Below are 25,748 nucleotides of genomic sequence, written 5' to 3'. Positions count from 1 at the left end.
ACATTCAAGATCCTCAGCCTATCTGGTAGAGAAACTCCTTGATTTCCTCCAAATGACGGGATCACGCAGAGGTAGCACACTCTCCTTTGAACGACCTGGTCTGATTCCCTCATGGTGACCCCACTATAAACTGTCGGATTGGTGTTTCACAGGTAGGGGCGTTACATCACAAAGTGCTCCATCTCTCGGATGGAAGTTAAGACGAGTGTCCCATCTGCCAGCATTGTTGGTGGACATTAAATATGTATTTCACGAATAATATACCAGTTATCTCTGGAACCCTGAACAAATTCCAAATTCTGGTCCAAATTTGGGGCTCTCGCCGTATATGATCAAAATTTTTCCATTTACATCATGATGACTCTTTATCCGTTGGGACATGCAATACGTGACAATGACCATGACATTCTAAATACTTTGTTTCTCACTTTCACAGAGTAAAAAAGAGGAGCAGACGCAGCCAAGCAATAATCTGAACAACAATACAATGCAGGAGTCAACAATACCTTGTGCCCTCCTGGAACTCATGCAACCAGCGATCGCGTGCTGCACACGCTCGGATGGTGATCTTCCAAACTGATTATTTGAAGACTTAATCCGGGTTCAAATAAATGGGATATGCTTCGTGGTTAGGGTGGCTGGCTTGGGATCCTAGGATCCTGAGTTAGGGCCTCATTGGCCGCTGAATTAACACCAGGTGTGGTCGACTCAGCCTGACATTCTTCCGAGGTCGGCGAAGTGTGCACGAGTGCACTGAAAATATGGGCACTGCATCAGTGGCATGGCTGCTTCCCAAGCCAATGATGCAACCAGCAGCCATTGGCTGCACACGAGTGTGTGTGTGTGTGTGTGTGTGTGTGTGTGTGTGTGTGTGTGTGTGTGTGTGTGTGTGTGTGTGTGTGTGTGTGTGTGTGTGTGTGTGTGTGTGTGTGTGTGTGTGTGTGTGTGTGTGTGTGTGAGATATATAGATTTCCATGTAGTTCGTTGACATGGCAACATTGATACGAATAAGTAAATAAATAATTGAAGTGCCTAAATTAATTTAGTGTAATCAGGCCCCCTAACAAACGGACGCCAACGTTGTCAGACGGAATGAAAACCCGTCATTCTTGTTACAAAAACAGCTAAAATTGATGAAAAAGCGGCCGAAATTGAAACCAACACAGTAATTACGGTCGCAATAGCAGATATAATGGAAACCATCACGTTTATTCTACACACAAGAACGGTCGTGACGGAAACAAGAACGGTCAATCCCGAAATAGATTGGTGGGGAACGGAAGCAAGATCGGTTATTTCCGTCGCGAAACGTCCGAGAGCGAAACAAAAGCGATTCATTCCGGTTACTGTAGTGCGAAGCGAACAAGATGGCGGATGCAGTAGAACGACCTGTTACGGTATGTAAATTTTTAGTGCTTGTGCCTCGAACATAAATGTAATATAGATAATATATAGTGGGTAGTACCTGATGTAGTTTTAACAATATATTAAACCGAATTTTGTTGTGATGATAATGTTTGGTTTGCCTGTATTTCGAGCCCCCGAGTGAAGGATCGCTAGTTGTGTATGCCCAGTTCAACATAGGGGATCGTGTATGGGATCTTTTTACAGTTTTTACTTCATAGTAACTTTGTTACTTTATTGGATTTGCAATTTATTATTACTATCAAATTTTACCTCTTGCAAATATAAACGATCAATCGTCACTGATCGCTGCAACACGGGGGGCACAAATTTCACGAAATGTCAGCCACACATCAAGTCAAGAGGGCATATTTATCGCTGCTTGTATAATATCCCGTACCACAAACGGGTTTTCATTAACAGACATAATATATTCAAGGCAGACTACGTTAAAGTTAACTTACCATAACTTCAAAAACTTTTCAAGCCGCCATGTTTTCCACGTTATGGTAACCGGAATGAATCGATTTCGCTTCGGTCTCGAACGTTTCGCGACGGAAATAACCAATCTTGCTTCCGTTCCCCACCAATGTATTTCGAGATTGACCGTTCTTGTGTGGAGAATAAACGTGTTGGTTTCCATTATATCTGCTATTGCGACCGTAATTACTGTGTTGGTTTCAATTTCGGCCGCTTTTTCATCAATTTTAGCTGTTTTTGTAACAAGAATGATGGGTTTTCATTCCGTCTGACAACGTTGGCGTCCGTTTGTTAGGGGGGGCTTGGTAATTGACCCCCATTTGATTTGATTTGATTCAAGGTTTGATATTGTTCTTCTTCATCCGTTTCAGCTGTTTCCCAGCTTTCCCAAGATCTGGCCATTTATGATAAGGTTGGTCCGATGTAATTGAAACAATGCCTCAATCCAGTCATCGTTTACATGAGCGGCCACGTACGGGCACGTGAGAGCGAAGGAACGACCTGTGTGGTTGTTGTTTCTGGCACGCGGTTTGAAAGTTTTTATTTTTTTTTGCATGTACGGCCACACACCTATGGGCACGCACGTACGGGCACGCACCTACGGGCACGCACCTTCGGGCCTACACCTACGGACCCGGACCTACGGACCCACACCTTCGGGCGCACCTACGGACCCGCACCTACGGGCCCACACCTACGGACCCGCACCTATGGGCCCACACCTACGGACCCGCACCTTCGGGCGCACCTACGGACCCGCACCTACGGGCCCACACCTACGGACCCGCACCTATGGGCCCACACCTACAGACCCGCACCTACGGGCCCACACCTATGAGCCCGCACCTATGGGCCCACACCTACAGACCCGCACCTACGGACTCGCATTAGTAAATTAAATTAGTGTAATTGACCCCCATGGAGTGTTTCCCGTGGAGTGACTCAGGATAAACTCTCAAGGTATATAAATAAAATCACTGTGATCGGTCAGTGCTTGAAACTGCCTCAGCCTCTGACGACCGAGACCCGCACCTGCCTTCTCGTGGCGGAGTTGTTCTCACCAACGGGTTTACAGGTGAAAGGTGAATCATTGGCGGATCTGGGGTTGGGGGGGTCCTGTGGTGGGCACACCCGGTACGCACCCCCACTACACCTTTCCCCTCCCATCAAAGGCGATCACGTTTCACATGTAATGAGGCTTTTTGTAACCAACGATGCGGTCTCAGAACGTAGGAAAGGAAACTCTCTCCTGCAATTAATTTTTTTTTCACAATTTCCACTGTAAAGACGATGTATAATTAGGTCAGTAAGTTCAACGAATATTACACCGCATTTCAAAAATTGTAAACGTAATATCTACAGCCGTTACATCGAAGAAAATGTTGAACGTGTTGAATTGTGTGTCCGTTTTTGAAGTCTACACATTGTGCCAAAATCAGGATCTGTTGTTTACTAAACGTTGTTTAGAATGATGGATATCAAATTAGTACAGTATTTTCTGGATAATGTCTGTTATTGTCATTTTAAATCCCAATTAATCAACTACAACTACAAGTTCGTCAAAAAGTGCGAAATTCCAAGGAGTATTCACAGTTTGTTTGTCAAAAAAGACCGATTTCAAGCACCATGATGAGCATGCAAAATGGTAGGAAACAGTTCAACCATTACAATTTAGTTTTGTAACTCCAGAAACTGGTTGAGCCTTGTCAGTGTGTTGGAATTGTGCGGTGATGATTTCCAATCGGCCTATAGCTGTGTTGTTGGTGTAAATATCTTTTGTTTGCTTGGTCCTTTGTCGTGATCCTGAACGATCCGGCATTGAACAAAGAGAGCACACTGTGAGTTGTGATGTAATTTAACCATTTCTTAGTATACAAGAGACCCCGAGTTATTGTCCCATCCTGTGAACGTTGAATGATTTATTTTTAATCAAAAGGAATCATGATCTGAACAAGAATAGGAAACATCCTGAAATGATAAAAAATTAAATAACTTATTCAAATCAATACATGTTATCCAGTGAGCCGCGATAAGAAAACATCCTGGAGGTTATGTTTTCACCCCTGTCTGTCGGTTTGTTTGGTTGTTACTTGGCCAAAATTTTTTTTTGCCAAAGTATGTTGGTCTGTCGCGTTCATCTATTTGTGACACGATTTTTCGCCACAGTTTTCAAACAATTGTTCAGAATTTTTTTTGTGTGTGTGTAGTTGACCAGCCAAGGACAGCAAGTCTTGATTTTGGTGAAGCTTCAAATCCGGATACGATACATTTTTTTGAGGTGCTTCTTCACCATTGAGAGATGGGGCCAAAAACCATGAAAAGCATGATATCTCAAAAAGTTGTGGATGAGTTGGTTAGGCGACAAGGACAAACTGATTCCATTTTGGTTAAGGTCTGGATCCAGATCCGACCTATCAGTGGCATACAAAAGGTAAACTGTTCAGCCTGGTGGAGGTATGTGCTCTACCGAGTGCCATTCCGTTTCGCCAAGTGTCATGAAGTAATTTTTTGTTGGGTCGCCGAAATAGGTGACCCTTATTGTCAGTAATTCTGTCTGTTTGTTTGGATGTTTGTTTGGATGTTTGTTCATTTGTCATCAGCATAATTGGTAGTAAACCTGGGTGGATTTTGACCAATCCCGGGTGGGAGGTACATCTTATGACCGAGTGCTTTGGAAATTGTGATGGTTGCTGGAGACGCTTTGGTTCCCGAGCAACAACCGAAAAACCTTCAAAATTGGTACCGTTCACGCGAAATCAATTCCGAAAGCCATTATCCCACATTTGGTTATGAAATTTGGCATGAATGATCTACAGGTGATGCTCTATCAAATATATTCTGCTTTTTGTGATATATGGAATACTTTACCCGCAGCGACCCATACAGTTAGGGTATGCGTGAAAAATGGCGAAAATTGAAAGCCCCCAAGCGACCAGGTGAGTGCATCGATACGAATGAAACTTTGCAGGTTCATGGTACTCAATTGAGTACTACAACTTTGCCTCAGGACATATTGACCGATTTCGCTTAGGTCAGAGGTCAAAGGTCAATTAGTGCAAAAATCGATAATATGTGAGAGCTGGAGGTGCCTTCGCGCCAAATGCTACTCCTCCTAGTGTTATGGTCAGATGGTCATGAAAATTCACACTAATCGTGTGGAATACATTGTGCACAAACGATCGAGCCGGATTTTCGATTTAGATCTTTGTTCAGGCCGAAGTCACATTTGCCACGGCGGCCGTGGGGTCTCCAAAATCTACGGCCACTAGAAATTATACGGCGGCCGCAGTATTTCCACGGTCACACAATGTAGCAGTCACATATATTTTTATTTTTCGGGGAGCCGCACGGCGTATTTAGGCCTCAGTCACATTTGCCACGGCGGCCGTGGGGTCTCCAAAATCTACGGCCACTAGCAATTATACGGCGGCCACAGTATTTCCACAGTCACACAATGTAGCAGTCACATATGTTTTTTATTTTTTGGGTAGCCACATGGCGTATTTATAAATTGTGGATACCGAAAACGTGGGGGTGCCGTACGGTCTTTGATTTGATGTCGCACGGTGACCTTAGGGCGTTCCTGCGGCGGCCATAGAATTTTCAAGGCAGACGCAAGGTGCCCGCAAGGCGACCGCAAGGCGACCGCAGGGGGACCGCAGGGGGACCGCAGGGGGACCGCAGGGGGGCCCTAAGGCGCACGTGCGGCCAGACGGCCGGTAACGAGTGGGTTAATTTTTTTTATTTTTTTTTACCAGTTTTTTTTTTCGGCTTGTCGAATTGCTACGTCGAACGTAGAAATGAAAAAAGTTATAACTCCGCGTTATTCTACGGCGGCCTTACGACCTGTAAAATATAGCCAAACGGCATAGGGCCACGCTGAGGCCACCGCAGAAACTCTGCGGCCACCGCACGTTTGTCAATTCAGAGGGCGTACGGCCGCCGTATCCTCGCCATAGTGCAAATGTGACTTAGGCCTCACCCACAGCACCCCATTGAACTTTGGGGATTTCCGATTTCAAACGGCATTTTCGGTACTTTTCATTCAAATGGATACCGAGTAGTTATCAGTAGATGGAACTGGATGAGATTTGATATGCATTATCTTAAGGTGATTCCCGATCCACTATATGACATCCATTTTGCTCTATATCTTATAGTTTCCATGTTCGGCAACCCATCTCCGCCTACCGGCTTGTTTGTTTGTTTGTGATCAAAATATCTCAAAAGTTGTGGATAGATTTGGACGTAATTTTGTCGATAGCTTGGGTATGTAACAAGGACGAAATGATGACATTTTGGTGAAGATCCAGATCCGGATCTCAGAATTTTTTAAGTGATTCTTGACCGTTGAATGATCGGGCTAAAACGATATAGAGCACGATATTTGAAAAAAGTTATAGACGGATTCCGATTAACCTTGGTGGAGGAGTTGGTTAGGTGACAAGAACAAGCCTAAATTTTACTTCAGGTCCGAATCCAGATATGACCTATCCGTGGGATACAAAATCTAAACTAATCAGCCTGGCAGAGGTATGCACTCCACCGAGTGCCCTTCTAATTTGACTTTGTGTTTGTTGTCACACTTGTGTGCAAGGGAAGTAAACACCAAAGGGGGCTTTGAATATGGGGGCCATCAATCTGTGTTTACAGAAGTTGAAGACATGGAGAATGTTGATGAAAACATAACAGGACAGAACAAAGAACAGACAAATGTACATGTGATAGACACCGAAGTGGATATGAATGTTCAGCTTGAACAAACTCCAATTAAATCAGACCTAAGTGATTATAATAACCCTCTCCATGCAACCGATGATCCAAAGTTCAATCTGATCATTAAGAGGTAACCAGAAATTAACTTTCAATTTGCAGCAAAACTTTACAACGACAAGCGTAAATCATTTGTATCCATGGAAAGATTATGTTGCCATAACTGGTTCAAAATGTTTGATTTCATATCATATTTAAAGCAGGTTATGTTCTGGTCTTCATTGCCTTGCCTGTCTTCTTTTCGCAGACACTGCACACCGCCGCCCAAACAAATTGATAAGTGAACCTTTCCAAAATTTGAATGATGCTGATGCTGACCTCAAATCGCATTCGACATGCGACTGTCAAAGGCTGTCCATGGCTAAACTAAAAGCAAATCAAGGAACGCGGAATTTATGACAAAAAGAAACACCCACAAAAAATGTTTCCCTCGCTCTGCTCGGCAAAATTGTATTTTTCAATTCAATGCAAATTTTTTACACCCCCCCCCCACCCAACCTAGAATCCTGGATCTGCCCCTGAAGATCGTCCAAAAAAGACAATTCAAATATATGCTAGTTGGTTCAGCCAGGTCACAATGAGAACATTGTGACAACAGAGGACTGAAGGACTTGCCCATTAATCGAGCCAAACCCTACCCCCAATGGAAGGGTAGAGGGTGAAAATTTCAAATAATTAATGACATCTGTTGAAGAGCCATAATTATAATCTGCGAGTGGTTATTTCAGACCTGTGCATGTAATGTCAGGAGAAGGTAGGCTATGTTTGTGTGTGTGTGTGTGTGTGTGTGTGTGTGTGTGTGTGTACCTTATGTCTGGATAAGGTATGCCGTGTGTGTGTGTGTGTGTACCTAATGTCTGGATAAGGTATGCCGTGTGTGTGTGTGTGTGTGTGTGTGTGTGTGTGTGTGTGTGTGTGTACACCTAATGTCTGGATAAGGTATGCCATGTGTGTGTGTGTATGTGTGTGTGCACACCTAATGTCTTGATAAGGTATGCCGTGTGTGTGTGTTCTGTGTGTGTGTGTGTGTGTGTGTGTGTACACCTAATGTCTGGATAAGGTATGCCGTGTGTGTGTGTGTGTGTATGTGTGTGTGCACACCTAATGTCTTGATAAGGTATGCCGTGTGTGTGTTCTGTGTGTGTGTGTGTGTGTGTCTGTGTGTGTGTGTGTGTGTGTACACCTAATGTCTGGATTAAGTATGCCGCGTCTGTGTGTGTGTGTGTGTGTGTGTGTGTGTTCTGTGTGTGTGTGTGTGTGTGTACACCTAATGTCTGGATAAGGTATGCCGTGTGTGTGTATGTGTGTGTGTGTGTGTGTGTGTGTGCACATAATATCTAGATAAGTTATACCGTGTGTGTGTGTGTGTGTGAATGTGTGTGTGTGTGTGTGTGTGTGTGTGTGTGTGTGTGTGTGTACACCTAATGTCTAGATAAGGTATGCCGTGTGTGTGTGTGTTTTCTGTGTGTGCGTGTGTGTACACCTAATGTCTGGATAAGGTATGCCGTGTGTGTGTGTGCACACCTAATGTCTAGATAAGGTATGCCGTGTGTGTGTGTGTGTGCACCTAATGTCTGGATAAGGTGTGTGTCTGTGTGTGTGTGTGTGTGTGTGTGTGTGTGTACATAATGTCTGGATAAGGTATGCCGTGTGTGTGTGTACACCTAATGCCTAGATAAGGTATGGCGTGTGTGTGTGTGTGTGTGTGTGTGTGTGCACACCTTATGTCTAGATATGGTATACCGTGTGTGTGTGTGTGTACACCTAATGTCTGGATAAGGTGTGTGTGTGTGTGTGTGTACACCTAATGTCTGGATAAGGTGTGTGTGTGTGTGTGTGTGTGTGTGTGTGTGTGTGTGTGTGTGTGTGTGTGTGTACCTAATGTCTGGATAAGGTATGCCGTGTGTGTGTGTGTGTGTGTGTGTGTGTGCACACCTAATGTCTAGATAAGGTATGCCGTGTGTGTGTGTGTGTGTGTGTGTGTGTGTGTGTGTGTGTGTGTGTGTGTGTGTGTGTGTGTGTACACCTAATGTCTAGATAAGGTATGCCATGTGTGTGTGTGTGTGTGTGTGTGTGTGTGTGTGTGTGTGTGTGTGTGTGTGTACACCTAATGTCTAGATAAGGTATGCCATGTGTGAGTGTGTGTGTGTGTGTGTGTGTGTGTGTGTGTGTGTGTGTGTGTGTGTGTGTGTGTGTGTACACCTAATGTCTAGATAAGGTATGCCATGTGTGTGTGTGTGTGTGTGTGTGTGTGTGTGTGTGTGTGTGTGTGTGTGTGTGTGTGTGTACACCTAATGTCTGGATAAGGTATGCCATGTGTGTGTGTGTGTGTGTGTGTGTGTGTGTGTGTACACCTAATGTCTGGATAAGGTATGCCATGTGTGAGTGTGTGTGTGTGTGTGTGTGTGTGTGTGTGTGTGTGTGTGTGTGTGTGTGTGTGTGTGTACACCTAATGTCTAGATAAGGTATGCCGTGTGTGTGTGTGTTTTCTGTGTGTGTGTGTGTGTGTGTGTGTGTGTGTACACCTAATGTCTGGATAAGGTATGCCGTGTGTGTGTGTGTGCACACCTAATGTCTAGATAAGGTATGCCGTGTGTGTGTGTGTGTGTGTGTGTGTACACCTAATGTCTGGATAAGGTGTGTGTCTGTGTGTGTGTGTACCTAATGTCTGGATAAGGTATGCCGTGTGTGTGTGTACACCTAATGTCTAGATAAGGTATGCCGTTTGTGTGTGTGTGTGTGTGCACACCTAATGTCTAGATAAGGTATGCCGTGTGTGTGTGTGTGTGTACACCTAATGTCTGGATAAGGTGTGTGTGTGTGTGTGTGTGTGTACACCTAATGTCTGGATAAGGTGTGTGTGTGTGTGTGTGTGTGTGTGTACCTAATGTCTGGATAAGGTATGCCGTGTGTGTGTGTGTGTGTGTGCACACCTAATGTCTAGATAAGGTATGCCGTGTGTGTGTGTGTGTGTGTGTGTGTGTACACCTAATGTCTAGATAAGGTATGCCGTGTGTGTGTGTGTGTGTGTGTGTGTGTGTGTGTGTGTGTACATCTAATGTCTAGATAAGGTATGCCGTGTGTGTGTGTGTGTGTGTGTGTGTGTGTGTGTGTGTGTGTGTGTGTGTGTGTGCACACCTAATGTCTGCACAAGGTATGCCATGTGTGTGTGTGTGTGTGTGTGTACACCTAATGTCTGGATAAGGTATGCCATGTGTGTGTGTGTGTGTGTGTGTGTGTGTGTGTGTGTGTGTGTGTGTGTGTGTGTGTGTGTGTACACCTAATGTCTGGATAAGGTATGCCGTGTGTGTGTGTGTGTGTGTGTGTGTGTGTGTGTGTGTGTGTGTGTGTGTGTGTGTGTGTGTGTGTGTACACCTAATGTCTAGATAAGGTATGCCATGTGTGTGTGTGTGTGTGTGTGTGTGTGTGTGTGTGTGTGTGTACACCTGATGTCTGGATAAGGTATGCCATGTGTGTGTGTGTGTGTGTGTGTGTGTGTGTGTGTGTGTGTGTGTGTGTACACCTAATGTCTGGATAAGGTATGCCATGTGTGTGTGTGTGTGTGTGTGTGTGTGTGGGTGTGTACACATAATGTGTGGATAAGGTATGCCGTGTGTGTGTGTGTGTGTGTGTGTGTACGCCTAATGTCTGGATAAGGTATGTCGTGTGTGAGTGTGTGTGTGTGTGTGTGTGTGTGTGTGTGTGTGTGTGTGTGTGTGTGTGTGTGTGTGTACACCTAATGTCTAGATAAGGTATGCCGTGTGTGTGTGTGTTTTCTGTGTGTGTGTGTGTGTGTGTGTGTGTGTGTGTGTGTACACCTAATGTCTGGATAAGGTATGCCGTGTGTGTGTGTGTGCACACCTAATGTCTAGATAAGGTATGCCGTGTGTGTGTGTGTGTGTGTGTGTGTACACCTAATGTCTGGATAAGGTGTGTGTCTGTGTGTGTGTGTACCTAATGTCTGGATAAGGTATGCCGTGTGTGTGTGTACACCTAATGTCTAGATAAGGTATGCCGTGTGTGTGTGTGTGTGTGCACACCTAATGTCTAGATAAGGTATGCCGTGTGTGTGTGTGTGTGTGTACACCTAATGTCTGGATAAGGTGTGTGTGTGTGTGTGTGTGTGTACACCTAATGTCTGGATAAGGTGTGTGTGTGTGTGTGTGTGTGTGTGTGTGTGTGTGTGTGTGTGTGTGTGTGTGTGTGTACCTAATGTCTGGATAAGGTATGCCGTGTGTGTGTGTGTGTGTGTGTGTGTGTGTACACCTAATGTCTAGATAAGGTATGCCGTGTGTGTGTGTGTGTGTGTGTGTGTGTGTGTGTGTGTGTGTGTACATCTAATGTCTAGATAAGGTATGCCGTGTGTGTGTGTGTGTGTGTGTGTGTGTGTGTGTGTGTGTGTGTGTGTGTGTGTGTGTGTGTGTGTACACCTAATGTCTGGATAAGGTATGCCATGTGTGTGTGTGTGTGTGTGTACACCTAATGTCTGGATAAGGTATGCCATGTGTGTGTGTGTGTGTGTGTGTGTGTGTGTGTGTGTGTGTGTGTGTGTGTGTGTGTGTGTGTGTGTGTGTACACCTAATGTCTGGATAAGGTATGCCATGTGTGTGTGTGTGTGTGTGTGTGTGTGTGTGTGTGTGTGTGTGTGTACACCTGATGTCTGGATAAGGTATGCCATGTGTGTGTGTGTGTGTGTGTGTGTGTGTGTGTGTGTGTGTGTGTGTGTGTACACCTAATGTCTGGATAAGGTATGCCGTGTGTGTGTGTGTGTGTGTGTGTGTACACCTAATGTCTGGATAAGGTATGCCGTGTGTGTGTGTGTGTGTGTGTGTGTGTGTGTGTGTGTGTGTGTGTACACCTGATGTCTGGATAAGGTATGCCGTGTGTGTGTGTGTGTGTGTGTGTGTGTGTGTGTGTGTGTGTGTGTGTGTGTGTGTGTGTGTGTGTGTGTGTGTGTGTGTGTGTGTGTGTGTACACCTAATGTCTAGATAAGGTATGCCATGTGTGTGTGTGCACGTTTACTTTGGTGACAAAAGTACTGCCAAAAGTACAGTACCCGTGGCACCGACTGCTGTGGACACATTTTTTGCTTCCATTTGTTCTTTGTATCTTTGAGAAGCGAAATAAAGTGAAATAACCAAAATGTTGCTCAAGCTGTGATTTCTTCACCTCCATTGTTCACCTTGAGATTGATTTGCATGTTAAGTGTTTTGAGTAGAAACCTCTGGTAAATTGTACCCCTAACCCCTCCCCACTCATCATTCCCATGCTCTCCTTTTATTTCTTTTTTTCATTCCTTTCCCAAATTTTTCCATCAAGCGAAACAAATTGCTTTTACATCCACGTTGCTTTTCCTGCATGAGGCCTCACCACCCTCCATCAAGCGCTTCAAGCTTTCGGCTTGTCCCAGATGCTACAAGTGGTTTCACCATTTGGGTTCTTGCATGTGGCAAATTTCTGTAAATATGAGCAATTAGCCTCGTGTTCTTTTTAAATATCGCATTCCCAGTTGACACCGACACCGTTTTTAATCGTTTTCATGTGTGCACTCATCTGTCAAGACGTCGCGTTATGCGCGTTATTTCCTGAAACGTTGGCACCTTGAGGGAGTGGGAATTGCTTTTGTGCACATCATTTTGCAGGCCCAGTGAGGTGCGAGTAACACATGTTGATTTGCCTGATATTAGAACGTTAGTTAAAAGGCATAATCGTGCTGGCAGGAGAACTTAATTACAGGGATGCGCACTCGCCTCTGGGCTGTGTAGTCTGCTTTTGAATCCTGGACCAGCTAAAGAAACAGTCCTGGTGCTTCGCATGCATTTCGTGGGATCGATGTGTGCGCCGTCCACAGGATGGATGTTTTTTATTATGATTATTATTTTTTTTGTATACCTTGTCGAGGCTCATATGAGAGCTAACACACAACGCACAGCAAGCAAGGGTGGTATGAGACGAGAGGGGCGGGAGTGGGAAGGACAAAACAGTGGGGAACAGAGACATTAGGAGATTTGTGGAAGGGAGAGGGATGGGGTGGGGAACATGGGGTAGACAAGATGGATATTACAGGGACTTTCAGGAAAGAAAGCAGGCAAGTTGAAGGAGGTGGGTTTGGGGTTGGATTAACGGGGGTAGAAAAGATCAAGGTTTTGGATGGGGGACGATAAGACGTGGTGGTGAACGGCTGTTTTGAAGGCCTGGAGGGAAGAATGGGATGGAACAGAGAGTGGGAGATTTTGCAGAAGGCAGGAAAAATGAGGAATGAAAGACGGAAGGTGTACAGTGATTCGTGATTTTGGTAGTTTTACCAGAGGGAGGTTGTTGGCAGACCTTGAGCGCCCTGAGGAAATATGGTGGGGGCAAATCGCAGACAGAGCAGCATGGACGAGACCGGAGAGGAGACAGTAGAAGACAAAGACTACCGACCTGCCTGCGGTGAGAGAGGAAGAGGCCTGAAGGCTCAGCCTCATCGTGGGAGATACCAATGATCCTAAATTCCTTGGTTTCCACAGTGTGAAGCCGAGAAAGGTGAGAGGCAGGAGCACCAGCACAACGGGGACATCATTAGTCCATCCGGCTGTGTATGAAAGCTTTGTATGTGTTCAAGAGCTCAGGTTGGCTGAGGAAGGACTTTCTATGATGGAGGATTCCCAGTTGGCAACCGGCTTTGGGGGCAGGTTGGAAATGTGGCTTTTCCAGTTAAAATCATGGTAGATAGTGAGATCCAGAAGCTTCACAGAAATGACTTCTTCCAGAGGATTGTTGAGAAAGTAGATGGGGTGGGAGGGGGGGGGGTTCTAAACGGTCCTTTCGGAGAGACATAGTGAGAGTGTGAGATTTGTCTGGATTGAAAGACATGTTCCACGTGTTGGACCAGTTTGTGATTTTACCCAGATCTGCAGTGAGCGAAGAAGCTGCTGCTTGCTGATCTGAGGGATGACAGATGGTACGGCAGAGGGTTGAGTCATCAGCATAGAAATATAACGGATTTTCCAGAGAGTCGGAGAGATCATTGATGAAAACCAGAAAAAGAACAGGGCCCAGAACACTACCTTGAGGAACTCCAGCCTGGGCATGAATAGGGGATGAAAGAACTCCATTAATAGGGCCACACGTTGACTGCGACAGGAGGGGAAGTCTGCAAGCCATGAGTGGAGATGGCCTTGGATACCATAAGAAGAGAGTTTGGTGAGCAGGGCAGGGTGCCAGACCATGTCAAAAGCACGCGATATGTCAAGGGATACGGCTTGGATTTCTTGTCTGGCATTGAGGACCTCCATCCATTGTTGGGAGAGCAGAAGCAGAATATCCAGAGTAGAGTGACCTGGTCTGAAACCAAATTGATGATCGGAAATCAAGCCATTGGAGAAGAGGAAGGATTTAATGTCTGAAGCAATGATGGATTCCATAACCTTGCTGATGATTGGGAGAAGACTGATTGGTCTGTAGTTGCAGGGATCTGTTTTGCACCTTTCTATGCAGGGCAGTAATTTTTGCTGATTTACAAGCAGATTGCAGATGACCTTGAGCAAATGAGAGGGTGAGTGGAAAAGAGAGAGGGTGAGCAAGCACAGAGGAGTAAGTTTTGAGGACACATGGGCTGATACCATCCGGACCGGTTGCAGAATCTGAGTCGAGGTTTGACAGCAAGCTCTCCACCTTGTCAGAAGAAAAGGATACAGAGTCCAGGGACAGTTGGGTGCAACTGGGTAAGGTGGGTACAGAAAGTGATGGGTTTCGGACACAGGATTTTGATACAAACACCGAGTTTAGGCATTCAGCCTTTTCACGTGCGGTATCAGCAGTGCGGCCATTTGAGGTAAGGGAGGGGATGGAGGGGGAACATACACCAGAAACAGATTTGATTAGGCGCCACCAGGATTTGGAGGAGGGAGAGAGGTTTGAAATTTCAGACTTGAGATTGGAAAGATATTGTTTTCTGGCTCTCCTGAGGGTAGACACACGCTTGTTCTGAGCTTTGTGGAAGGAACTGAGATTACCCTAATTTGGGTTTGCTTTCCATGAGGTGAAGGCAAGTTGTTTCAGGACAACTGCCTCGCCACAAGCTTCAGTGAACCAAGCGTGGGAGGAAGGGGAGGACAACTGAAGATGAGAGGAGATAAATCTGTGCATGAGGGAGAGCAAGTTTCTTTGAAAGAATTCCCAGGATGAGTTTATGTTGGAGAAAGTAGCGAGAGGAGACCAGTCTATAAGTTTGATGGCTGCTTGGAGACCCTACCTGTCGGCTTGAGTGAAATGCCAGACTAGACGGCGCTGAGGTGGTTCTCTCATAATAGCCAGAGAGATGTCCACTTTGACAAGCACGTGGTCAGAAGAACCAATTGGAGCGGAGGAAGAACAGATATTTTCAGGGGAATTTGTCAAAATCAGATCCAGAAGAGATGGAGTACCATTGGTTAGAGATCCGGGTTGGGAGGTTGACCGATTAAGTCAGTCGCAATGTTGAGGTGGATGTTCCGTTTGATCACAATAGTTCGCCGTTAAAGATCCCACAGTGTCTTTTGCAAAGAGGAGGCGAGTTATGGCTGGCAGCCTGAACAAATTGAAAACAAGAAAAAGAGCAATCAAAGATTGCAGACCCTTGACAGCACTGCTTTTGTGTTGTGTATTTTGTGTGGCATTTGTGTCCTGGTGTGTTACATAACTAACTTGCAGGGCACCCGGTGGAGCGCATACCTCCACGACGTAATGCCTGATCCACGAGAACACATCTGGCCTCATACATTTTTGAGATATCGTGCAATGTATTAGTTTAGCCTCATCTCTCAATGGTGAAGAATCACTTTAAAATTCCAGTAGTCCAATCCAGATTCGGATCTTCACCAAAATCGAATCAATTCATCGTGGTCACACACCCAACGTGTCCACCAAGTTTCATCCAAATCCAACAACAACATTTTGAGATATCGCGCTATTTATCGTTTTTGTTCCTTTCTCTCAATAGTGAAGGGTCAGGTAAGATATGGGAGCATGTGCCAGAACAGCATGTCGCTGCATCCACTTTCCGCCGGTACTCCAGGGGCCTCCGTCTGGCCATCCCCCAGGCAGATGCCAGGCCCATCCCCATCTCCTTGAGATGATGGTCAACCTGTTGCAACCATGAGGCACGTGGTCGACCCACTGGCCTCCTCCACTCATGAGACTCCCTCGCTGAGAGAATCTGGTGAGCAGGATCAGAGTCAGGAAAACGAGCCACATGTCCATACAGCCGCAACTGACGCTCACGGACTATGCAGGTAACAAATCTCATCCGAGTCTCTCTCAGCAACCGCTCGTTGGACACAAAATCCCACCAGCGATACCCAAGGATTCTCCGAAGAGACCTGGTACCAAAGGAATTAAGTCTCCGTCTCAGATCCTTGGTCAGAGTCCAAGTCTCGCACCCATAGAGCAAGACTGGAAGTACCAAGGACCTGAAGACTCGGACTTTCGTCCTCCCGCACAGGTACCGGCAGCGCCACACTCCATGATCCAGTGAATCCATGACTCCCCAGGCCCGACCCAGACGTCTATTGACCTCTGACTCGCAGCCAGCAGAGACATGAATATCACTGCCAAGGTAAGTGAATCTCTCCAAGACCACAACATCCTCACCACAAACAGACACAGACAGGACAGCAGCATCCAAGATGTCACCGAAAGCCTGGATCTTAGTTTTGACCAAAGAAACCCGTAATCCCAACGGCTCCGACTCCTCATTCAGCACCTCGAGGGCCCCCAAGAGGATGTCTAAAGTCTCCGCAAAGATGACTGCATCATCTGCAAAGTCAAGGTCCGAGATCTTGACATTCCCAAATGATGCACCGCAACTTGATCTCTCCGACATCCTCCCTAGAATCCAGTCCATACAAGTGCTGAAAAGTGTGGGGGCACGTACACATCCCTGACGAACTCCAGTAACAACTGGAAATAAGTCAGAGATGGTACCACCACACTTCACAGCACTCTCAGTACCAGAGTAGAGTTCAGACATCAGATCGATCAGTTTTGGTGGCACCCCAAGAAGACCAAGAATCCTCCAGAGGACATCCCGATTCACTGAATCGAACGCTTTACAGAGATCAACATAGGCTGCAAGCAGCCCATGCCGAAACTCTCGTCTGCGTTTGGTGAGGACACGAAGTGCAAGGATACGGTCAATCGTTGACCTCTTTGGTGTAAAGCCTGACTGCTCTGGACGCTGGTGCTCAAGCAGATGGTGGCGAACCCTATCGAGAATTATCCGAGCAAAGACCTTGCCCGGCACTGAGAGCAGCGTCACCCCTCGGTAGTTGTTGCAGTCTTGGCGATCACCCTTCCCTTTTCAGAGAGGGACAACAAGGCCCCTCTTCCAGTCAGTTGGGATGATGCCTGTGTTCCAGGCAGAGCACAAAACTGCATGCAACGACACGAGTGCAGCATTTCCACCAGCCTTGAGAAGTTCGGCATGGATGCCACAGATCCCTGGAGCTTTGCCCCGCTTCAACTGGTTCACCGCAGCCCGTGTTTCCACTAGCGTAGGTGGACCACAGCTGATTCGAGGTCAGCAACAGGGATTGTAACACCCTTGACGTCCAACTCGACAGTTGGGGGATCAGCCTGGTACAACCGCCAGTGCAACCGGCCCAGCGGGCCTTCACTTCAGACTCCTCTGTCAAGAGCCTACCACTCTCTGCTCTAACTGCAGTGCTCCGAGGGATGGGCTTGATGAACGTAATGCGCGAATTCCCTGTAAGCGGCGAGAATCACCTGTCCACAGGTGATGCCTACCCCTCACAGATTCCTCGCACATAGGCCTCCTTGTCCACCCTCAGTGCACGTACAGTTTTACGCCTCAGCTCCCTGAACAGCTCAGCTCTGCCATTCAGCCTGGCCCTGCGACTCTGGTCAATGGTATCCAGTGTCCCTTGAGAGACAAAATTCTTCTTTGCCCTGCGGTGAGTTCCAAGGCATCCACCGGCAACATCAAGGACGGTGGTCTTGAAGGCGCTCCACAACTCTTCAGGACTCCCCAAAGCACCCAGACCCCTCAAGTGTCCACTCAGCCTGTTCGCAAACTCCTCAGCTACTCTCTCATCCCTGAGCTTGGCAACATCCAGCCTCGGCTGGGATGGTACCATTCTCCAGGATTTAAGGTGCAGCTTTAGAGTTGCTACAACAAGCCTGTGGTCAGTATTGAGGAACTGAGCACTCCGGTAGACCCTGCAGTTCTGGATCATCCTCCAACGACCGTCAATGAGGACATGGTCAATCTCCTTTGCCACAGCGCCAGCGTTGGAATACCAAGTTCAGCGATGAGCTTGTGGGCGCTGAAACCATGAACCAGCCACCCTAAGTCCATGACTTCTTGCAAGTGTCATTCTGGTTCATAGTTCCTGACCCATGGGGACCAACACACACCTCATAACCGTCCCTATCAGTTCCAGTCGATGCATTGAAATCCCCCAAGACTAGAAGTGTATCTCGTCTGGGGCACTGATCAACCAGAGACTCGAGTGTGGCGTAGAATGCATCCTTCACGGTGAGATCACTCGCCTCAGTCGGAGCAAAACAGAGACCAGGGAAATGACACCTAAGGAGTGACGAATCCTTAATCTCATAGTACGCTCGTTGACCGGTGTTACCTCAATTATCATTGGGGTCAGCTTATTGGACACAGCTACAGCAACTCCCTGGGTATGGTAACCATCAGAGCGACCAGACCAATAGTAGGTGTAACCACCCACCATTATCTCGCCGCAATCCGGTCTCCGAACCTCAGAGAGAGCTGCAATCCTGATGTCCAAACGCTTGAGCTCAGATGATAACAGAGACAGGTGATCATCCTCTCTTAGGGATAGGACATTCCAGGCACCCACCCGAAGGGACCGCCTCAGGTTAACCCAAGGAGACCGCCGTCTGGTGGACGACACCTCAGCACCACTCCGACACACTCTCCCGCAATCTGACCCAGGGATGTTACCCCGTGGTTTCCCTCCTATCAAAGATTGGGGGTCCCGAAGGCTTTGCCCCAATCCCATCATCCGGTGAGCTGCCCTGCGAAGGGAAGCTGCACAGGAGGTACTCCCACGGAGTGGGTTTTCAGATTTTTTTTGCGTTTTTGCGTTTTGCGGAATGAAGGGTTTTACAGTGGCCGGAGTGCAAATCCTGCCACCAACCTCCTAATAAGAAGTGACCCAACTGCAGGAGGACGTCCGCAGACACAGTTGGGCACTAGATATGGATGGCCGTTGGCTCACAAGGAGCTCCTCCGCCCTTTGACAGGTTTTGTTTTTAATCCTGCTGGGTGTCCATATCCAAACACCCTCCTCACCAGAAAACCTGGTGGGGGAGATGGTTTAGTCGCCGACAACCCGACCATGGAACAGGTTAGTACAGGTTTACATGGTACCTGTAGCAGGTCACAGATCGAACCTGACCTGACACCTGAAAATAGTGAAGAATCACTCAAAAAATTATAAGAGGCGGATCCGGATCCTGATCTTCACCAAATCTAACCAGTTCGTCCTTGTCACACACTGACGGTGTCCACAAAATTTCATCCAGATCCGTCCACAACATTTTGAGATATCCTGTACACAGACAAACAGACTAACAAGAAGGAGACGACATGCAGAGCACGATGCTTGCAAAATCCTTGAAACACATTTGACCTCAAAAATAATTGGTGGTTGAATTCAGTGTCCAAAGATGCAACTTCAAATTTCAAGTCAATCCGATGAAAAATGAGGATTTTAGAAATGCCACCTTAGTTGTTGACCTTGGGCTCATGTTGACCTTTTGTTCTATGTTGACCTCACAAACAATTGGCTAGTTGAATTCATTGACACATAACTATAAATCCTCTTCAAATTTCAAGTCGATCGGATGAAAATTGAGGAGTTTAGAAATCTCACCTGAGTTGTTGACCTTTGGCCTATGTTGACCTTTTGACCTCAAAAGCAATAGGCTTCTCCCTTATGATAAACTCCACCATGTGGTGATGTTTCGTGAAGATAGGTTTAAAATTGTGACCTGTGGGCGATAAACAGACAGACAGACAAACAGAATAACAAAATCGACTAAGCAATCAATATACTTGAAAAATCTTCGATTTTGCAAGTTACAAACAGACAGACAAACAAACAAACAAGCAGTCATAGACTGGTACTTACGAAATCGTCAACTTGACCTCTGACCTTGTCTAATAAAAGCTGTCTCGAGAGAAGGTAGCGACGCAAACCAGAAGTTTCTACGATGATTCTGTACTAAACCATCAAAAATCGAATGTTTTGGATGTTTGACCTCACTATGACCTTGACCCTTGACCGATTTTGACCAAAATCTAATCAGCGCGAGCCACCACCCTCCTGAATCACGTGGTGTAATTTGACATTGGTAGCTTCTTCTGTTCTCGAGTTATCTGCACCAAACCATCAAAAATGGAATATTTGACCTCACCGTGACCTTGACCTTTGACCGATTTTGACCAAAATCTAATCAGCACTAGCCATCACCCTCCTGAATCACGTGGTGTAATTTGACATTGGTAGCTTCTTCCGCTCTCGAGTTATCGTGCCTACAAACAAACAAACTAACAAACAAACAAACAAACAAACAGAAACGGAAGGCATCAATATACTTATGAAATCTTTCGATTTCGTAAGTAACAAGCAGTCATAGAATGGTACTTACGAAATCGTCAACTTGACCTCTGACCTTGTCTAATAAAAGCTGTCTCCAGAGAAGGTAGCGACGCAAACCAGAAGTTTCTACGATGATTCTGTACCAAACCATCAAAAATCGAATGTTTGACCTCACTGTGACCTTGACCTTTGACCGATTTTGACCAAAATCTAATCAGCACTAGCCATCACCGTCCTGAATCACGTGGTGTAATTTGACATTGGTAGAATCTTCCGTTCTCGAGTTATTGTGCCTACAAACAAACACGCACACAAACAAACAAACACACCACACACAAACACACAAACAGATGACGGAAGTCATCAATATACTTACGAAATCTTCAGATTTTCTTTATCTTTAGATTTCGTAAGTAACAAACGCACCCAAATGCAATACCCTCTTCTTCGCCAAGGGTAAAAATTCACATTCTGACGGTTCATCTTTGGATTGATTGGCCAATCGAATTTGATGGAAACTGTGCCAGCATTGGTTTCCTGTGTAATGCAAATGAAGTGACCCGCATCACTTTTCTTTGTCGTACCATTCATGTGCAGCAGTGTGAGTGAAACAGTTTTCAGGACTCCTGTAAGCTCTGTATCTCAAGCTGATTTTGTCTGACAGAGGGCAGCTTTTGGTAGAGATGGTGATTGTGCTTTGAATGTTCCTACATTTTGTCTTTCATGCAAGGGCAAGATGACACAGGGTGAAACGACAGCCTACAGTTATAGCTGGTCCACAGATGGATAAAACAAACATAACAAGACGGGAGTGAGAGATAGACAGAGATGAAGGAAACATCATAACCTGCAAGGAAGAGTTTGGGTTTTGGGAGGGTAGAAAAGATCATGGGTAGGGATGGTGGATGGCATGAGATTGTGGTACGTTGTCTATTAGCTCGAAGACTTGGAGGGAAGAGTGTGATTATTAGGGCCTCTAATACCAATACTCTTATTTTGATATTTGGGCTAAATTGCAGTAGTTTGGCTTTGCCATACCATGGTCTTGATTTGTTTACACTTTTCGTTTAATGTAAAAGTATTTCCAGAGTAAAGTGTTCATCCAACAGTGCCGCTTAAAATGCTGAGCTTGCACACATTCCCTTAGGAGCCGTTGCATTTGAAACATCCTTCTGCGTCTCTCCATCTGTCTTTCTCTCACGAATGCAACTTTGTATTTATACCCAATCACTTTTATCTCTGCATTTGTAAATCAATGTGTGTGGCATCTATTAGGTGAAAGGTCTCGTATGTTATGTACGGGCTCGCATTGCAATGCTTTACCAATGGTATCCCATTTCTGCAGGTGTATGTGTTGGTCCAAGCCAGTTCCAAGTCGGAGCTCGAATTTCATGATAAACTGTCAGAGAAGAGGAAACCATACAAGCATCTTGGCTCCAGTTACACTTTTTCAGACATTGTTTCGTTGCAATATGTATTGGCCAGGCAGTCTGTAAGGTCGTGTAAGGCTTCCATCAGGACTCGATCCTTGTCATTGTGACAAATTTACTGGCAGCAGTAAGCACTTACACCATGTCTCCTGGAACTCCTTATAGAGAGGCAGACGAATGCTGGTCTGCCTCCCAGACACTGGCCAGATAATAATTTTTTGATTCCTCTTGCAGATTTCAACCTTTCGCCATTATGCAGTATTTTGTCCAGGGAAACCTTCTTTAGCACCCTCTTCCATTCTTTTCTTCTTAATCTTCTTTCCAGCCTGGTGTTGGCTTGGCGGTTGGCGTGGCTGACTTGGGATCCTCGCGTCTTGAGTTTGAGCCCCGTTGGCTGCTGAATTAATAACAGATGGGGTTGACTTAGCGTATCATCTTTCAGAGGTCGGCAAAATGAGTACCAGTGTACTGGTAATAGTGACACTGCATTAGCGGCATAGCTGCTTACCTAACCAATGACGCAACCAGCAGCCATAAGGCTGTACTCGGAAGAGAGAGAGAGAGGGACAGAGAGAGAGGGACAGAGAGAGAGAGAGAGAGAGAGAGAGAGAGAGAGAAAGAGAGAGAGAGAGAGAGAGAGAGAGAGAGAGAGAGACGGACGGACGGACGGACGGACGGACGGACGGACGGACGGAGAGAGATAGATAGATATCTTCTTTCCGATGACATACAGGGGAGCTTTCACATTGTGGATACCTCTTTTCCAGTTACGCTATAATTCTTGTCGGCCAAGTGCGGGGAGAAGACAACAACAAGAAGAAACTGTCCGCTTTAACTCTTCACAAGTGGAGACATTCCTGCAAACACTATAAAATTGTATTTCTAGTTTGCTGTTCAACATTTTAAAAAGTTTGCTTCAGCCAATTACGCAGTAAATGCAACCTTTCTTGAGCTCTCCTGGGATTGTCCATATCGCTTGACTCGCCTCTCTTTTCCCCTGTAGTGCTGTAATTGCTTCTCGCAATAAGTGGTTGTTTATTTTGCATTGCTTTGGGTACAGACGTATAAGGAGTGAGGGTTTAAATGATGGTCGGACATACGGTGATCTCTCTTTGACTTGGTGACAGAGTCGGTGTTATTGCACGTGCAGCTGTTTGAGATGTTATCTTCCCGATGCTGGTTGGTGGGTTTGATCAGACCCCGTGCAATGCAATGCTCGCAAACCTGGAGTTTTCACTATTCTCATTAATATGTGGTTGAATACAACTTGTAATTTTGATTTCTTTTTTTCCTCTCCCACCACACTGCGTAGAATACTTTGCCAGTATAATCCACCAGGCCGAGAAAGACCTTTCATTCAATTTCCTCCGCATGTTCGGCAACATGTACACTGAAAACGCCAAGATCTTCTCTGACCTTTTCCATGATCTACGACGCTACTACAATGGAAAAGGGCCACCCCCTGAGCAGGTGAGAGAATCGAATGAGTTGGTGGGATGCAGCATGGAATCTGTTTTTTTTTTTCCTTTCTTTCGGTAGCGGGATAAAGGCTGACTGGCCAGAAAATGAAAAGCCTGCACCACACTGCTCGTAACTTTATTAATCTCTGTCAGTCTACCTGCAAATCACTGTGTCCACAGATGGTCATCCATCAGTCCTCTGCCCGCTTTGAAGATGTGTGTATATTGCTATCTCTATCTGTCTGTCACTCTTTTGATGATCTGGCATTGCCTAGGAGGCTGTTTTCCCTAAGATATATGCGAAAGCCGTGCTCAAGATGTAATGAAAGCTCCTCGTGGTTTGACCATGACATTGAATCGCTAAAGGAAGCAATATCCAGTGAACATTGTTTTTCCACTCAGATTGCTTGCCTGTCCTGCTAAATATTTCCTTGGGTGGGTTTACGTGCTTGGCGCAATGTTTGGCATGCAGATTCTTCCTTGAACCACATCTGTTATTCTCCAGTTTAAAGGATCTCGGTTACCGCTGAGGTTAATCATGTCTTCAATAGATGTTGGATGTTGTTGTTTCGCACCTGTTATATTGTACAAGTGTATAATCGGCATTAGAATCCCAGGAATGTACGATGAAATGGCAGATCTCGTTGAGAGGCCATATGATCGCATGACATTGGCAGCGTTTTTGGGAGTGTAGCCCTCGTGATGAAGGTCAATATTGATTCGGTTGTCTGGAGTTCCACGTTCATATTCTGGACCAGCAGGCAGCTGTGGAAGCAATTCGATGCGCTGAACTAACCACACTTCCTCGGTCATATTGTGCTGCTGATGCCCACGTTTGAGGCCTATTTGGCACGATTCAGGAGAGGCTAATAGCTCAAGTGCTGTCATCGTTTGAGTGACGGTGGCAGTGATGGTTCATGGGATTGGGGGTGGAAGGGGGAAGGGGTGGGTAAATTCGAGAAAGAGAGATCACGCCTGTCGTCGCTTTCAAGTGCCAGTTCAGACGGCTGTGCAATGAAAACTCACCATAAATCTCGACCGATTGCTCCAGAATAACAAAAACACATCATTACCAATTTATCCCTCAGCAGCAGGTCACAGTAATTGCAAAGCATATAATAGAGGGAAAATATTTCTGCATCCTTAAAGATTCAAGAACCTGGAGGTTAAAAAGCTGATATAAAAACAAACTTTGAAAGGTTAACTAAATGTTGTGTTTTAAAATATAATTGTCCTACTATAGTACTACCACTCGCCTGGTGTTGGCTCAGTGGTTAGGATGGCGGCTTGGGATCCTAGGGTCCTGAGTTCAAGCCCCGTTGGCTGCTGAATTAATATACACCAGGAGGTTGACTCAGCCTGTCATCCTTCCGAGGTCGGCAAAATGAGTACCAGTGTACTGGTCAGGGGGACACTGCATCAGTGGCATAGCCGTGCCCCAACCAATGATGCAACCAGCAGCCACAGGCTGCACTCGAGAGAGCGTACTCCTGCTACTATTACTACTACTCCTACTAGTACTACTATTGCTAGTACATATTTTAACGGCTCCTTTTATGAGGTCAGTCAGGAAAGCTGTTTGACCCAAGAGTCTCATGAATCAACTGGCCAAGCCTGAAGTTTTACTGAAAGTGGCAAGAATTTGTAATTTGTTCTGGGTGCTGGTGATAACTTGCCGAATCTTCACGTCCTTTGAATGATCTTTAACATTTACAAACGACCACTGCTGGCAGACGGGCCCTCCAGCTTTACGTTGTTCCGATGGATGGAGGGTGACACACATATTGATTCCTCGTCCCACATATGAAACATCAGGGTGACAATTTATAGCTGGGTCGGGAAGCCAGTGTGCATACCTCAAGGCTATCCTGCCATGTGCTGTGTTGTAAAATAATACAGGGTAAAATTTATTTCTGTTTGCACCTGATGGTGTATACAAATTGGCACACCGTGTGATAAAAATGAGATCGAGCCCGATAGGCCTTATCGATCATGAACAATAGCATAAACAAACGGGATGAATAAATGTACAACCCATTGCAAAAAAGCAGCATTCCAAAAAAAAAAAAAAAAAACCTACACAAGGAAATTGCAAGTTGCTGGCTGGCTAAGCCGAGTTAGACTCTTTGTCGATATGAAGGAATCTTGCACTGCAAAAGGCCTCGAGGGATCTCACCTATCGATGTTCGCTCTACTCGCTGTGTTCACCGCACACACTCGGCTGATGATTAATGATATGAAACGGCAATGGAAAGGTTTTTTTTTTTTAATCCTCAACACTGTTTGAGTTTGTGGTACAATCTATTATTTTTTTCAAACCTCAAAGTGTGTGTGGTCTCAAAACAAGCAATTATTTGGAAATGTTTTTCAATTATTCCAGTATTGCTCGGGTTCCGGCATTGCTCAGATTGCTGTATTGCTATGATTGCTGTATAGATACGATAGCTTTATTGCTCTGATTGCTCGGTTCTTATGTATTTGGGATTTCTGTATTGTTGGGATTGCAGTGATTGCTGTATTGCTATGATTCCTGTATCGCTATGATTACTGTACTGTATTGCTACGAATGCTGTTTTGCT

At 45.7% G+C, this 25,748-nt stretch overlaps 1 protein-coding gene across 5 annotated transcripts in view; it reads left to right on the top strand.

Annotated features, from left to right (window-relative positions):
• LOC147026907 (glypican-6-like) overlaps nucleotides 1-25,748 on the top strand; it is a 475,934-nt gene that overhangs the window by 205,567 nt on the left and 244,619 nt on the right. For all 5 annotated transcript variants that reach the window (XM_085882807.1, XM_085882805.1, XM_085882804.1 and 2 more), the window contains one exon: nucleotides 23,022-23,179. In XM_085882807.1, the coding sequence (XP_085738933.1) occupies nucleotides 23,022-23,179 (158 nt within the window). The remainder of the gene's footprint in view (nucleotides 1-23,021; nucleotides 23,180-25,748) is intronic.

This window comes from Eptatretus burgeri, chromosome 5 (assembly GCF_056783735.1).
Source record: "Eptatretus burgeri isolate ZD-2024b chromosome 5, Ebu_testis_v1, whole genome shotgun sequence".
Lineage (NCBI taxonomy): Eukaryota > Metazoa > Chordata > Myxini > Myxiniformes > Myxinidae > Eptatretus > Eptatretus burgeri.
The sequence above is the reverse complement of the archived record's forward strand: the minus strand, read 5'-3'. Positions and strand labels throughout refer to the sequence as shown.